Raw genomic sequence first — 17034 nt, forward strand, 5'->3', positions numbered from 1 at the left:
TATTTTGAATGAATAACAATGTGCGTGGTCTACCTGTGTTTCAAGGTTGAATCATGCCCGAGTTACCTCATTTACAACTTGTCGCCTGTTGTTGAAATTATTCACCAAATTGAGTTCCATAAAAAGACACATTACCATTTGATCAAGTAAGCTGATTTATTGTTGTGTCAAATATGAAGTCCAACTTTTTACATAGCTCCAACATTCAAAGCAAGAGAATTGGGTCTCAATCTTGCTCCAGCAATTCCACCTGAAACTGTGTAATATTCAGCAACTCTTTCCAAATTCTCCTTCTTGAAATCTGGATTGGCTTGTTCAATTTGTGAATAATCTGGTTTGAATGAGTTTCCTGCACCAATTAAAACTGAACCAGCATTGGGTTTAAATGTCATAGGGTCCAAAACAGTCGAAGGTCCAGTCCACAAGTTACCACCATGTTCACTTGAAGTCTCGGTAACAGCTACTCCCAATTCTCTTCTCTTATGTTGGAAACGAGAATCAATATAGTTATTACCTTTCATGGTGACTTTACCGTGACTTGTCAACACTCTCAACTCAACACTACCTTGATGACTAGGTTGATTGGCGAATACATTGTCCCAACAAGCAATAGTAAATTCAGGAGAACTAGGACTAGCTTCATTTCCAAGTTGGAAAATATCTGTGGAATATCCATTCTTTGCTCTAAACATGTATGTGTTTCCATAAAAGAATAAGGTTCCAGCTCGAGATCGTTCCAAAGTGTTATCAAAGCCCCAGTGAATGGCTCTTCCTGAATAACCTGTTGGAGAGTTCTCATCATTCAAAATCACATTTCCATAAACCCATGCATAATTGTAGAGAGGATCCTGTTGTAAATTCTTATAATATTCTTCCTCTGTTTCGACTAAATCCAATGCCCGAGCACTGGCCTTAATGAAATTGTATCGAATGACAGATCCAGAGCTTCGATCTTTGAGAGAACTTCCACCTTGCGCTTGACCAATATAACATCCTTCAACTAAAACTCTCTTGGCTTGTGTGTATAAATTATGTTCGTGATCATCATCTGGATAGCCATTCATATCGAGCTTGGATCCTCTCACATACAAGTAGGAGGAATAGTCATTTTCTGATTGACCTCTGGTGTTGGTAAAGAGACCATTACCATTTTGAGTAATGAAACAATTATCAATCAACAAATGCTTGATACGGACAGCATAAATGGCTCCTGTAAAGTAATCATAAGGGTGAGAGGCACCATCATATCCAATATATGATTTGCCTTTTCTGCAATCTCTCAATTCCAAATTTCTAAAAGCAAAATATTGAGGAGTATGTTCTGCTGGATCAGATGAAGATTTCCAAAATATGAAAATTCCAGAACCTGGCAAACCACCACCGCTCCATGTTCCCCACAACGCAGCTTTTGCATCATCAGCAGGAAGAGCACCATCTCCAGAAATGACAGGTCTTCGACAACTTGAATCAGTCACTCCATTGATGGTGATTGGATGTGTGGAATTTCCAACACTTCTCAAACCAACATAGGTTTTGTAAGGTGTGGAACGATAGAAAATATTGACAACATCACCTGCTTGCAAACTCAACCATGGAACTGTGTTCAATTCAGTGTAAGTTTGTCCTGGTCCAACATTGAAGGTTTTTCTTCTTCCCACAAGAGGAGTGGTTGAACATCCATTCAATTTGAAAAGAGATGGATTGAAGGCAGGTGGCCAAACAGATCCATCATCCATGCTTGGTGCATAATTTTGACACTTGGCAGTTTGTATCATCATGGCTAAGACCGTTACACAGAGTAAACACACAAAGAAAAATGAACGATCCCGCGGTTGGGAAGAGCAGCAAGCTTTCATGTTTTTGTTTTTTTGATAATGATGAAATGGATCCGAAGAACCGTAGTGGTGATTTTAAATGGAGTCATCATGTGGTATATGAGTTCACAGAAATAATACGAGATCTGTTCAATGCCAATGACAAGATCTTGGATCTGTAGGTCTCATACCTGTTTCGGCCGATGATTGTCCGAGCTTTTCGCTTTTCATCAAGTTGGCAGATCCAAGTCTATCACCGTTGTGGATCTCTTGATCTCGTGTTTTTGATGTGAACCTCTTTGAAAATATTCCCTCTCATCATGATGATTTTTCATCTTTTAAACCGAAATGCGTGTGAGAGAGATCTCGTGTCGTCATTTTTTGAAATCACGATTTTGAATGATTTCATCTTTAAAAAAACACAAGCAAACGTACCCTGCCGTTATCCTAATGAAAGTAACATCCATTGCTGGTCAATGTGCACTTTTGTTGTGCATGGCTTTTATGGTAGCCGCATTGTGCATGTCGACAAATGTGTTGTTGGCCCAACAAATTTACTTGTCTTGTTTGCCAGGAATTCCTGCGAACAACTCTGACTCCTCTTACTTGAACTTTTTGTCGAATAGGGTTGGTGGTTCGATCAATTCATGGGGAGATGCATACTCTGCCGTTTCCGCCAGTTTAGATCAACCAATTGCTGTATCGATTTCAAAGAGTAGTGGAGAAATCTTCATCACCGATTACAACCATGGAAAATTGAGAAAAGTGAATCCATCCACCAAGATTATTACTACCTTGTCAAGCTCTATCAAAGGTCTTTACACTGTTCATGTTGCTGATAATGGGGATGTGTATGCATCGAGTCCAAGCCAAATCTTTAAAATTCATCCAACTAGTGGTGCTTTGACAGTGATTGCAGGATCAGCCAGCAACAAGGGAGATTCTCCAGATGGAACTATTGCTACAAGCGCTTTGATTAATTTTCCAAAATCCATCCATGTCACAAGTGCTGGTGTCTATTTCACAGATTCTGGCAATCACAAAGTCAAGTTGATTGGTACCGATGGTAAGATCAAGACTGTCGCCGGTAATGGTCAGAAAGGTTTTTCTGGTGATGGTTCTCAAGCTACAAGTGCCTCATTGAACAATCCATATGCAGTGGTCGTCACTTCAACCAATGTCATGTACATTTCAGATTCAGGCAATGGTCGTGTAAGAAAGATTGATACTAATGGTGTCATTTCGACCTACGTGGCTCCTACCACTGGAGCATCCAACAACATTAAAGTTGGAAATCCAACAGGTCTTGCATTGAAACCATCCACTGGAGAACTCTTTATCGCAGACAATGCATTTTCGAGAATTTTCAAAGTTGACAATGCTGGTGTGACCACTGTTTATGCAGGTACTGATTACGGAGATACTGGTGATGGTACTAGCACTGCCAATGCTCAGTTGAATAGTCCTTTTGGTCTTGCATTCTCATCATCAGGAGATTTATTCTTTTGTGATACGTTCAACAACCGAGTAGCCAAGTTTTCTGCTGCAGATAATTTACTGTACAATGTTGCAGGAAATCAACAGGTTTCATTCTTTGGAAATGGAGTGAATGCTTTAAATGCCACGTTCAGTTATGACTCCTCCATTTTTGAATATAATAAGGAAATTTATGTGGCTGACACCGCGAACAACTTGCTGAGAAAAATCTCAACTAGTGGAATGGTGACAACCATTGCTGGAAATCCAATTGGCGGTTTTGGTGATGGAGGACAAGCTATCAATGCCTTATTGAACGGACCTAAATCATTATTTGTTAGATCCAATGGGGAAGTATATTTCGTAGAGGTTGCCAATCACAAGATTAGAAAAATTTCAACCAGTGGAGTTATTTCGACTGTAGCTGGAAATGGTTTGGAAGGGTTCAGTGGAGATGGCTCAGCAGCTACAAGCGCAACTCTTCGCTTCCCTCAAGGTGTATTCTTGAATAGTGCTGGTGAAGTGTTCATTGCAGACACTGGTAATGCAAGGATTAGAAAGATTTCTACAAGTGGAGTTATTACAACCATTGCAGGAACAGGTGAGAGAGGTTTTAGTGGAGACGGTTCTGCAGCAACAAGCGCTCAACTTAACTCTGTCGTATCATTATTCGTGACATCGAATGGCGAAGTGTATTTCCCAGACGGAAATAGAATTAGAAAAATTTCATCGAGTGGAATCATTTCAACTCTGGCAGGACAGGAAGATGCTGGATTTTCTGGAGATAATGGCCTTGCAACGGCTGCCTACCTCAATAACCCTCAGAGTGTGGTAGTGACAGGTCAAGGCATCTTTATTGCTGATACAGAAAATAATCGAATTCGTAAAATTGGTTTGGATGGAATCATTCGAAGTGTGGCAGGAACTGGTACTAGAGATAACAACAAGGCAGACAATATTCTTGCAACATCTACTCCAGTATCGCCTCGTTCATTAGCTTTGACTTCATCTGGATCCATTCTAGTGGCAGACATTTTTGGCAATATCAAAACATTGGCAAATTGCTCTTGTCCAACAGGATATTATTCTCAATGTGCCTCAGCTCCTCCTGTTCAACCCTCACCCAAACCATCTCCTTTACCAAGTATTTCGACCAAGCCAGGTATCTCCACAAAGCCTGTCATTTCTCAAAAACCTGGTGACTCTGTGAAACCAATGAACTCAACACAACGAGGAGTTGCCTCAAGCGCAACAACTTTCAATGTTGGATCATTCATTGTGAACACTATGAGCTTGTTGGTTTTATTTTGGTATATGGTTGTAGTAACGATGTTGCAAGCATGAGTGACATGAAATGATTAAAAAGAAATAATAAATCACACTGTACTCAAGTCAGATCCAAGTTTATTTTTTGGTTGTGCAACTGTAGAGTCTCATGTTGAGAACTCTTTTCACATTTTGTTGCCTTAGTAAAGGAGTAATCAAGCGTGTGTAGATGCGAATCAAGGGACTCTAAAGACAAAACATGAGTTTAAGGTTGTTAAAGCTAACATCTTGAACTGTTTCGTTGAAGTATTCGTAGTTCGTTCAATTTTCAAATCAAGTGTGGGGTCGTTAGCAATCATCAAAAAAATATCAAAAAATGAGCTGGGATCACGGTATTCCCAATCTCACGCGCTGCTCACCCACTTAAAAATCATGATGGTTCTAAAGAGTGAGATCTCCGATGTATTAAATAGATCATCATTGGATTTAACAAAAATTCATCATTATCAAAAAAACAAATCAAAATTTATATTCGTTTCCAATGATTCTAAACGTAAAATACGTGTGGTGTTTGTTGTCCATTGCCACCACTTTGTTCCTTTGCTTTCCTGTAGTCCAATGTCAAAATTATGCACCAAGCATGGATGATGGATCTGTTTGGCCACCTGCCTTCAACCCATCCCTTTTCAAATTGAATGGATGTTCAACCACTCCTCTTGTGGGAAGAAGAAAAACCTTCAATGTTGGACCAGGACAAACTTACACTGAATTGAACACAGTTCCATGGTTGAGTTTGCAAGCAGGTGATGTTGTCAATATTTTCTATCGTTCCACACCTTACAAAACCTATGTTGGTTTGAGAAGTGTTGGAAATTCCACACATCCAATCACCATCAATGGAGTGACTGATTCAAGTTGTCGAAGACCTGTCATTTCTGGAGATGGTGCTCTTCCTGCTGATGATGCAAAAGCCGCTCGATTTGGAGACTATCCTGGAGGTACCCTTGCTGGATCAGGAATTTTCATGTTCTACAGAAAATCTTCAGATGATTATGAACATTCTGCAGCTTTCTTCGCCTTTAAAAATTTAGAATTGAGAGATGCTGTGTATGGAAAGAGCTATGTGACCTACGACGGCACAACTAGAACCTATGATTATTTCACTGCTGCAATCTATGCTGTCCGTATCAAGTATTTGCTCGTTGATAACTGTTACATCCATAGCAACGGAATTGGATTATTTACCAACACCAGAGGTCAGTCAGAGAATGACTATTCTGCTTACACCTTTGTGAGAGGATCCAAATTGGATAGAAATGGGTATTTCAACAGCGAGACTGAACATAACCTTTATACACAAGGAAGGAGGGTATTAGTGGAAGGATGTTATATTGGTCAAGCTCGTGATGGTAGTTCACTTAAAGATAGAAGGTTAGTTCATCATCTATATTTTTTGATATGGTAACTATTAATTATTTACTACCATGCCTGTACGGCCCAACAATTTGATAATCAATAGCTCTGGAACAGTTATTAGATACAATTTCGTTCAGGCAAGTGCTCGTGCCTTGGACTTGGTTGACTCAGAAGAGGAAACCTATACACCTGTAAAATCGGATCCGTTGTACGATTATGCTTGGGTGTATGGCAATGTTATTTTAAACGATGAAAATTCAGCATATGGTTATGCAGGTCGACCAATCCACTGGGGGTTCGATAAAATTGTGAGCAATTCACGAAAGTATGTATAGTTATTATATGCTAGCATTTGAAATCACAATGACTAATCATGATGTTTATTATTTTTACGTGGTAAACAGAGGAAGTTTGTTCTTCTATGGAAATTCGTTTTTATTCCGGACTAAAGATGGATATTATACTACAGTTTTCCAAATGGGTCAAGACGGTGAGATTCCAAGTACTTCCAACTTTACAATTTTATGCTGGGATAACGTATTCACCAATCAACCAAGTTTCCAAAAACAAACCTATTTAAGGCTTTTAGCAGACTCCGGACGGTTAACCTTGCATGGTATCAATTATATTCATTCTGTGTTCGACCATTCCAGAAGAGAGAATGCTGCTGGTATTGTGAGCACGTCAAGCGAACAAGGAGCTGGAACGTTATGGACTGGACCTTCGACTGTTTTGGATGCCATGACATTTAAACCCAATGCTGGATCAGTTTTAATTGGTGCAGGAAACTCATTCAAACCAGATTATTCACAAATTGAACAAGCCAATCCAGATTTCAAGAAGGAGAATTTGGAAAGAGTTGCTGAATATTACACAGTTTCAGGTGGAATTGCTGGAGCAAGATTGAGACCCAATTCTCTTGCTTTGAATGTTGGAGCTAAATAATTTTGCTTTTGAATTGGTTTGAACGATTGTATTTCAATAGGCTTGTCCTGTGAACGTTTAAACTTGCATTGTTTATTTTGTTCATGTTTAAACAAGTTTGAACAAGTTTTTAATTGAGTTTATAAGTTTGTTTGTTCATGTTTGAACTGTTTAAACATTTGTGAACAGAAAACACGAGAATCATAAATAAATTTAAAAAAATGAAAAACACACAACAACATTGCCACTAACACTTCTGGTGGCGTAGTAATTATGACACGTTGCTCAATGCGCAAAGAAGCATCGGCATGAGATCTCTATTTTGCCATCTTCTCCCAATAATACATTTCTTGAAACAATAATGATATTCTTTCCCTTTAGCCATAATTATTCCGATTCGTGATAAATGCCATGTTTCTACATTGTAAACAACAACAAGAGTTTGGAATTAATTGGAGGAAAACTAATGGGTTTGTAACTCGCCAAACATCCATCCTTTGAAAAGGATTGGTGTTTGAGGGATTTTCTGCATAATTTGTCATTAGACTTTATTGAGCAGAGTCCCGAGCATTTGAAAAGGGGTGTAGAAGGTAAAAAACTCCAAAAACCGCTCAGCGGAAAAAAAGGAGAAAACCAGAGAAACGCAAGGAAGTAAGAAGGAAGTGATGAAGAAGAGATGGATTGTGATCAACTCACATTATCATAAATAAACCAAGTATCAAAGGTGGTGACAATGTCACATTAATGTAAAATAAATAAATAGTAAAATAAGGTTAAAAAGTAAATGTTCAATTACTTGTCGAAAAGATTCGAACAAGGCAGTCCCGCACTGTCATAATGTCCTTCCTTACCACAAGAACATTAAGGATCAGCGAAAAAGGAACTTGAAAAGCTTAAGAAAGCATGATAAGGGTGGGAGTGCGATGGGTGGGAAGTCAGTAAGCAAAGCAAAGGGAGACGAAGTACTAGTATGCAGAAAATTTTTTGAGCATGAAAATTATTTCGAATACTCAACCCAAACTCTTTTATTGTTTACAATCGAAACATTCCTGCCCTTCACTACGTTCAGAACAAATCATGTTTCTACATTGTAAACAACAACAAGAGTTTGGAATTAATTGGAGGAAAACTAATGGGTTAGTTCCGAGTATTGAAAAAAAATATGGAGGTGAAATCGCTCTCTGCAATACAACATCGTCTAGCGCAACTAGGCACATATCTGACACCCATCGACCCATAATTTTGTTGACATTAATATTGGTATTCCTTAGAGGAAAATTATTGGTGGATGCACCAAACGCAAGTTATGACCGGAGATCTTCAATGTGTTGTCAATTTGTCTATTGTGTTGCAAATTAATTCGGATATTTGAGTTGACGTAAGATATTGACTGTTAGGTGGCTAAGATCCGAATAGGACAAAAGGTGTTGAAACCTTGACCAGGATTAATCATGGCAAGGTTGATCATTAAAGAAAGACCTTGTCGAGTGATCATTAAAGAAAAACCTTGTCGTGTGATCACTGAAATTAGAATCATTCCAACCTGATTTGGTTTGGGTTTCACCTTTGACCACCTCAATTCACAACGACGAACCAATAAACTTAAATTAATAACTCAAAAAGCCGAAGCGTGGGAATGTAAAAACGGTCTTCGGGAGATTGTTGTGGATTACGTGTGGTGATCAAATTAAAGATGCGAGAGGAGCTAATGAGGTCGCTACTTGCTGTATACAAAAGGTCAGATCTTTGTAGAAATTTTAAACTATTCCTCCAAATCAACTTGTTAATTTAGCCACCCTCTTTCCATCTCAGCGAAAAGAACTGAATGGTTCTGAACAATACGGTTTCTACTAGTCTAGCAAGGTATTTGGATTGAGTCGACCACCATTTGAAACTGAATACCACGACCAATCACGAGTAGAGATCATAAGATATCGAAATCCCTCTTGCGGGCTGAAGGACGTGGAGAAACAATTACACTTAAAACTGTACAAAGGTGAAGCAGATTGCTTACTTTGAAGACAATCATCTCCAAATAATCGGAACTAGTTGAATAATTGTGTCTAAGGCTCGCATATAAATAAACTGCTTGGAACACGAATACCAATTACTCTGAGCCGTATTGAGAACCAGTGAGAGGATGGCTAATCGGGAGGTAGTAATATCCCTCAAGCTTACGACAAAATAATGTCAATTATTGGTTGGGATCAGCTTCAATATAAAGACACAATTGCTGATTGAGTTGTTTCTCACATCGTCCGAAACTGCAATGATTGTTCTAATGAACTGTGGAGTGAATTGTGACAGCTGAACCTATAGTCGCAAATTTGTTTACCATATGATAATACTAGCAGGACGAGACTGACAGGAAATACTGAGGGACATCCATCTTCAAGGCTAATCAACCAGTCTTCGACACTTCGTAGGGGTGGAATATATATAACCTTAAAATTCGATCAATTGTCTCCTGAGTAGGATTGCTCAAATCGCCTACTGTTTGAGTAATTTCGAAGGAGAATCGAAGTTAAACCTATTCAACACCTTCGCTATTTCCTCCAAATCCAAAATGTCCATCATAATTCATTTTCGTACCAAATCAACATTTCAGATTTTGTAAACTTGTCGGATCTTTAGCATTCTTTACATCTGTTTGACAGATCAAAGAGTTGAAATTGTAATTAGATGATCAAATATTCCATCATCTGTCCTTAAAGAACTGAGTGCTGTGCTGTAATGCCTCGTCTGAACTCGATGTTGGGGTTGTAAAGGTATATCTGTGTTGCGTTGTTGACTGGGAAGAGAAAATCGCAGCTTCTAACTAATATGAGACCTGTTTCACAGTTATGATTGAATTTGCTGACTAGGACGTTAGGGCTAACATGCATTCCATAAACATTGACGAGAAGTATTTGGGTTGACGATGATTGGGGCTGGTGTGTCTAAACCGAGAGAGCTTCCAATATTCTCTTGTTCAATTTTCTGGAGAGTTTTGAGATCCCTATTGGCATATCTGTAGATCATCATTGATGTGTTTCAATCTTACATATTCATCATTGACAAGTTGTACATCTTAACGGTGTAGGAGTGGTGTAATACCAGAGTTGACCACGTCAAGAAATCCAGTCTCTATTAAACTTGGCTTCGAAATGGTAACTTAAATTTTCTCGATTTTCTGTTTGACTCTCGATTTAACCGGTTGGGATTCACATTGTTGTAAAACGAATACGAGAGATGTATTATAGAGTTCTACGGTTTGAGCGGAATGAGGCTGCATTTTTCTAATACAAATGGTCCACCTAGGAAAACATTAAGGAAATCCATAATTATAGTCACAATGTGATCCCAAATAGAGAGAAAGCTAACGTCAACACATCAACCATGCAAGTGTAAATGTAAACCAACATTCCAAATTAAATTTGTCCTAGAATATACTTGGGAGAGAGACTGGCCTTGGAACGAGACATAATATTAGGAGGAAGCGAAATTCGAACTTCTTTCTTTCTTAAAAAGTTTCAAGTAGTGAGCAATGTGTCTAATATGAGAGAAAAACTTATATTCCACCATTCGAAAATCCAGGATGAATCGAAATGATGGTCTCGATAAACCCGCATTTGTAACGACCATATAGAATGTTCCAGTTGTTACTTTCTACAACTGACTTCTAAAAAATTCATAGAAATCCAGTATTTGACTTTCCAACTGAAAAATGCATCAATGGTTTTCATCACCTTTGTTTTGAGTTAGTTGTGTGAAAAATAATGAGTGATGAATAGGGACACTACTAAGCTGTGCTACGATTTTTTGATATTTGAATTGGTCGAATCGTGAGTCTTAGTGATAACAATTACAAGATTGGATTGTTGGCTATCATCTGGGTGGCTATCAGTAGAGTATGACAAGAAGTCCTCGTTTGACATTTAAGGCATCAGTGGCAATTGCAAGAGGAAAAATTATTGTTCAAGGTTGTGTCAAGGACTCATAGTACTATGATGACGCCAAGCTTCTCATTATCAAAAGCATTAATGATCAATTAGTATTCCCAATTAAGTTCGTCAAATGATAATTGTTGTCACAACGAAACAATTAAACTATAATGAAATCTTGTCTCATCCATACAGTCCTTTTTAAACTAGATGCCAAAGAATATTGAAACACTTCAAAATCACTACAACAACTTGTGTCGTGAATAAGGATTACATGTTGACCAATGTTGTGGATTACTTGTACACTCTTGTTGCAACTTGATATTGTCCATTGCTCTTCTTATCGTTTTGATATTGTTTCACTCTGAGGAAAAAACTGGAATGGTGTTGACATATCGTTAGAAATCCAATCTAATGTAGTTCTTTCCACAAAATTTACGTCTCAAGATCCAGCAAACTAGTTCAATCGTTCAACACTTTCTTCATAATTTCTGAATAGGATAACGATATTTCTGTGAAGAGATTAGATAATATCATGGCTTGGTCAGTTCACGTTGAGAATGCTATAACGATCGTTCAACCATTCCGAATTAATATTAAAATAAATAAATAAACAGGCAAGTGCTGAGAACGAATGAAGTTGATACTCCAATGGAAGAGTTATTCATCTCGTTGCTAAGATTACGTTAATGCTGTAGGTACTATAGCTAATGGAGTTCGATGCTAAAGTGTGGAAAACAAACTGAAAGTAATCAAATTCGAATGATGCGAGAACAGTTGTCGTTGGCTCGGGAGAAAAAAGAGTTCCGTGGTACGTGGAATAATTGATGAATGGAGTTGTCAGACAACAAGAACATGGGTTTGGATTCCTCTCAGTAGGATTTTTAAAAAGATTCAATATAACAATATATAAATTGTTTTTAATATCAATTAGTCCCACGCAGAGAGGAAGGAGGTATTAAGCGAAAGATTTCTTGTTGTTATAGTGGATATCGAGATAACCCCTATTTTTGTACTAAAAAATCAGGTCCTGTGGTGGTTGACCATCCTCAAAAATTTTCGTTTAATGATCAAAACTTGAATATTTCCATTAATTAAGATATAAGGAAGTAAGGCGCTGCTGTTTCGTTCGAGCTGAATGTGAAAATAAGCAAATATTTTGTGCGTCCAAGTTGGTGATATGTAACTCTTGAAGTTGGTCATGATTCAAATATGGACGAGCAAAAGTCGGTATTCCCTCGAAATTGGATACCGTTAACGTTGATTGAAGAGTCGTTCAGTGATATGTTGGCCTTGAACAGCTTCCATGATTTATCTCCAAAGTAATTTTTGCTGTGAACCACTCTCAAATCAATCATAATTCAATGATGCTGTTTTCATCCAGGAAGGAACATTGAATTATGGTTATTGAGTCCTATCCCGAAACATGGTTATGGAATCTTTATGCGAATGTGTCTTCCTGACGACTGAATCATTGAAATTGAGTTTTTATTGGTAGTTGTGAGTGGTGAGTTGCTATTGTTCTACATTATCATCGTAAAATGTATACCAGATGAAATGAACATTATTGAATTCTTTTAAGATGATAGAGGGAGGAGTGTTCTTGTTTAGTTTCATTTAATGAAAAGACTTGTATTGATCATGATGAGATTAGATCTAAACAATGCCTTGAATTCGACAACGCTTCATCAAGGGTGGTGATTTATTCACTAAATGTCATGAGTACAAACCAGGAATTGAACAGAATCACCTCTGGTTCATGCCTGATTGAAATTTGAACAGTTCCTTTTTCATGTATTGATTATTGAGTGACTCCGATTGTTTGGCAGTTGTTGTTATTGTTGAACATTGAGTGCCCTCATCTTAATAGTGGTATGAATAGCCGGTGGACATGTCCTGTAATTTTGCGCGTCCAAGTAGGTGATGTTAACTCTTGGAGTTTGTTATGATTTTTAAATGGACGAGCAAAAATTCGTTATTACATTCCCTCCAAAACGATTACGGATGAACTATTCACAAACAACAGCAAGTATGGTTCAGTGTAAAACTGTTCAGCAAGTAAGTGATGGAATCATGGTCGATGCAATTTGACAATTTAAACTTGTATTCGACCTGGTCTGCAACAATTTTGGATCTTCCATCGAATGAATTCAATGTTTAATGATACATTCATCAGTATGTCATGAGATTTTAACTCTGATAGATGTACTTTATCACTGAGTGTTTATTCTTGTGTCATCTGTATCGAGTTGGTGAAGCGCTCTCATCTGTTGTATGATTCATTGCAAGAAGTGACCTTGTTGTATTTTGCATTTGTTTGCTGTGATTTATTGTTGAAAACAAATGTTCAATATGATGATTTTCATGTTTTGTGCATGTACTCTATGGATTATGTTCAAGGTGTGTTCATGTTTGTGGTTGTCATCTCATTTATTGAATTTCGTTCAGCAAGTGATCGTGTCGATAGTTGATGGATTGTATTATTTTGAATAAATTATGATGAACTGTATTGATAGTGATCATCTTTATGTGTGTTTCAAGTGTGTTGTTTGATTCATTTGACTAATCTCTACAGACTGTACTGACCATAACATTTGGCGGATGAAACATAAGATGAAAATGTGTGTGGTAGATTTCATGTTTTCCAAATTCTGATATTGGTTGGAGTACATGTTGAACATGATGATGTGGGTTTGGCTCCACCTACTCTTTTTTTTGAGCCATTTTAACGACTTTACTATCAAAAAAAAATTTTGATTTCAATAAGTCCTGTCCACGGTCCGAAGTTAACTGGTGAGGACGAGATATACTCAAATCCTAGGCTAATTTTCATTTGCTTTCTAATGGTGTTGAAATTTCTAAGAGATGTGAAGTGGTTGTTGAGTTATTTCACTCTGAATTTTGAAGGTAAATTGGCCCAAAAAAAAATTTAATGTTGTAAATGAAGAGAGGATGATTATTTATTATCGGACTGGTATTTCAAACTGTAAAACCAGAGAGAAGCAATGAAATTGGAACACAAGGTTTTTGAGGACTTGGAAATTTTTTTTGACAATATTTTGGACTCAACAATTCCAAGTTCAAAATGATAGAGAGGTCCAGCGAAAATATGAAATATAGCTCTTTTTCAATAAATACTGATCAGGTGTATCTCAAATTGATATATGAAGTGTTACTCACCATGTAGAACAGTAATATTATGGTTGTGTGCTGATGACTGACTCCTGACGCGGAAATGTGGTACTCCTAACCTCAGAGTGTGTCCGTGAGGGTGATGTTGCTTGGCATGATATTCTCCTGATAATTAAACGTAGAGCGTTGTGTGTGTGAGAGATTTGTAGAGTATTTGTATTGTTTGTGACATGAACAGTGATGTACCTGTTGAATGAATCAGCTCCAGTGTTGGAGAGTCGGTTTTTCGCTGGAGGTGGAATATTTTTATAAAATTTCAAAGTTCAAAATGATAGAAAAGTCAAGCCAAAACTTGAAGTGAGGCTCAATTTCGATAAATACTGATTGATATCATCTCTAATTTGAATATGTTGTGTAACTCACTGGGTGAAATATTGTTATTAGATTTAAATTGAAGAAACAGAAACTGACTTGTGAGAAAGTGCACGTTTCTCTCCAGAGGCTTTTTTCATGATGATCTTTGATTTCTAGGTTACATACTATATATCAACAATTAGGTATTGATGTTGTCTAGATGTACGTTTTGAAAATTTTAATATTTGTGAAGTAGTTGTTGAGATATTAAGGATCAAAATGAGCTTTCCCGGTCAGATCACGTCAAATGTCCCTCTCCACCAAAATATATAAAATAACGATTCCATTTCTTGGACAGATATTAGGTTTTAATCCATAGAATATTGAGAGAGTTGAATTTTTGGTAGTTATTAAGTAGTTATTGAATTACACTTTAATACTTCTCACCAGTCCGAAAGTTGTTATAACAAAGTAATCATTACGATTTAAGGATTACTTTTTTCACATATTGATAGAGTCTGACCTTTAGAACGTAATCCACATCTCTGTTGAGGAAACTATGAAGTAAGTTTTTATCATGGTCGAGTTAAATCAGGACAGACGATTTTGAGGGCTAAAATTTCTTCAATTCAAAAAAATAAAAAAATGCTCAAAACGAACCAGAGAAAATAATCCGATACGACTCTTCTGTTTCTTTGGAGATTGACTGATTCAGTTTTTCGATAAACCAGTGATTTCTATGTTGTATAATATATTGTGTAGAGTATTTCTATGACAATTGATGATGGATATGATCATTATTGGTGGAGTATCATGATGAATGTTGTGGTGGTGTGACACCATGTCCTTCCGAGAGTGAGTGTGTCATGAACACTACATATCAACATGTTCGTCATGATGAGTATGATACATCCATGTTGGTTGTACTCACTGAATCATCAATTTATGGAAGTGGTGTCTCACTCTTTCAGTTCATTTTTCTTTGTCACATGATATTACGATACTGAATAATTTCAAGAATATCACAGTGACTTTATTTGATTATACACACTAGGATATTGTTATTTTGAAATTTGTGGAATTTATCTATATGAGTTGATTTTGTTATGAGACACCTGAGAAGTGTTGAAAATGATTATTAATTAATTTTTGAAGAGTTGTCAGGAGAGTGATGTAGATAGTTTTTTATGGTAGATGAGATGGTGTACAACACATTGATATTAATTGTTGTATTTGTTCATGTCTAGAATGTATTGTTGTTGAGCACCTGAGAAGATTTCGTAATGAAGAGCATTATAGTGTGAGACATGGTTTTCTTTATTGAATAGTTGCAATCATCCATGTGTTGATCTTGTTTTATTGTGTTATTATTGATGTTGTGGAGCGTTGTGATGTATTGTGTGATGGAAGGATTCACTCATGTCACATCTGACACTTTTTCGTGGAGAGCCTGTGTTGATTTATGAAGGCTGCATTGAAAATAAAGAATTAATTCATTGATTTTCATGATCAGTGCATGTGAAATGTATGGTGTATGTGGTTGATATGCGTCAATGTTCATGTCATCTTGATTTTGAATTTTGTCTGGTTTTACTGACCCTATACTTCCGCATTTAGAATTTATCCAAAAAAATACTGTTGTGATTGATCAGTGTTGTTTGGTGTTGTAATGACGGAATTATGATTGAAATCATTTGTAGTGATCGTAGATGTGTCCTTCAACCGTATTGGATACGTGTATCATGTTCGTTGCTATCACTCAACCGCTGAGCGTTCAAAGTTGTTCATGAAGAGTGATGAGATGAAACATGGTTGTTTGAATGTTCATTCAAGTTGATAAACATGCTTGTCATGATGATGTGATCACTTGATAGTGAGTGTGTTGATCCATCAATTGTATGTGTTGAGCAATGTTTCAATCATTACAATAAAGTTTGATGTTGTGGTGGATGACATCTTTGTTTTGTATATTAAATATTCTTTCATGATCATGAAGTACTCATGTCATAGTGTGAGTCCTATCATTTTGAAGTGTTGCTCAATGTTGTGTGCTTGGTGTGATATGAAACTTTAAAAAAATTGTAACATTTTCTTTATATGTTGTGATGATGTTCACTACTCTTTGTGAAATTGATATATCATGTTTGCCATGTATATGACAACATATCTATGAAGTGTTATTGAATGTATATTGATACTTGCTGAGATAATTGATAAATGTTAACTTTGGAGTGTTTGAAAAATTATGGTCTTAGTCTCTTTACATGGGTTTGATAAAAATTCTACTCTTTGGGTTTACTCTTTGGGTTTACTCTTTGGGTTTGGGTTTGGTTTGGGTTTGGGTTTGGGTTTGGGTTTGGGTTTGGGTTTGGGTTTGGGTTTGGGTTTGGGTTTGGGTTTGGGTTTGGGTTTGGGTTTGGGTTTGGGTTTGGGTTTGGGTTTGGTTTGGGTTTGGGTTTGGGTTTGGGTTTGGGTTTGGGTTTGGGTTTGGGTTTGGGTTTGGGTTTGGGTTTGGGTTTGGGTTTGGGTTTGGGTTTGGGTTTGGGTTTGGGTTTGGGTTTGGGTTTGGGTTTGGGTTTGGGTTTGGGTTTGGGTTTGGGTTTGGGTTTGGGTTTGGGTTTGGGTTTGGGTTTGGGTTTGGGTTTGGGTTTGGGTTTGGGTTTGGGTTTGGGTTTGGGTTTGGGTTTGGGTTTGGGTTTGGGTTTGGGTTTGGGTTTGGGTTTGGGTTT

At 37.2% G+C, this 17034-nt stretch overlaps 3 protein-coding genes across 3 annotated transcripts; 2 read left to right on the top strand and 1 right to left on the bottom strand.

Moving 5' to 3' along the window:
* Window positions 1-188: 188 nt before the first annotated feature.
* C9374_007553 (uncharacterized protein) lies at window positions 189-1856 on the bottom strand (the record flags this gene model as incomplete). Its single annotated transcript, XM_044697531.1, has 1 exon — window positions 189-1856. One exon carries the CDS (start codon window positions 1854-1856, stop codon window positions 189-191), a length of 1668 nt encoding a protein of 555 aa, XP_044546676.1.
* A 408-nt stretch (window positions 1857-2264) lies between these two features.
* On the top strand, window positions 2265-4634 carry C9374_007554 (uncharacterized protein; the record flags this gene model as incomplete). Its single annotated transcript, XM_044697532.1, has 1 exon — window positions 2265-4634. The coding sequence occupies one exon, from the start codon at window positions 2265-2267 to the stop codon at window positions 4632-4634; it is 2370 nt and encodes a 789-aa protein (XP_044546677.1).
* A 562-nt stretch (window positions 4635-5196) lies between these two features.
* On the top strand, window positions 5197-6917 carry C9374_007555 (uncharacterized protein; the record flags this gene model as incomplete). Its single annotated transcript, XM_044697533.1, has 3 exons — window positions 5197-5987; window positions 6076-6297; window positions 6377-6917. 3 exons carry the CDS (start codon window positions 5197-5199, stop codon window positions 6915-6917), a joined length of 1554 nt encoding a protein of 517 aa, XP_044546678.1.
* Window positions 6918-17034: the final 10117 nt, after the last annotated feature.

Source organism: Naegleria lovaniensis (assembly GCF_003324165.1).
Source record: "Naegleria lovaniensis strain ATCC 30569 chromosome Unknown tig029, whole genome shotgun sequence".
NCBI lineage: Eukaryota > Heterolobosea > Eutetramitea > Acrasida > Naegleriidae > Naegleria > Naegleria lovaniensis.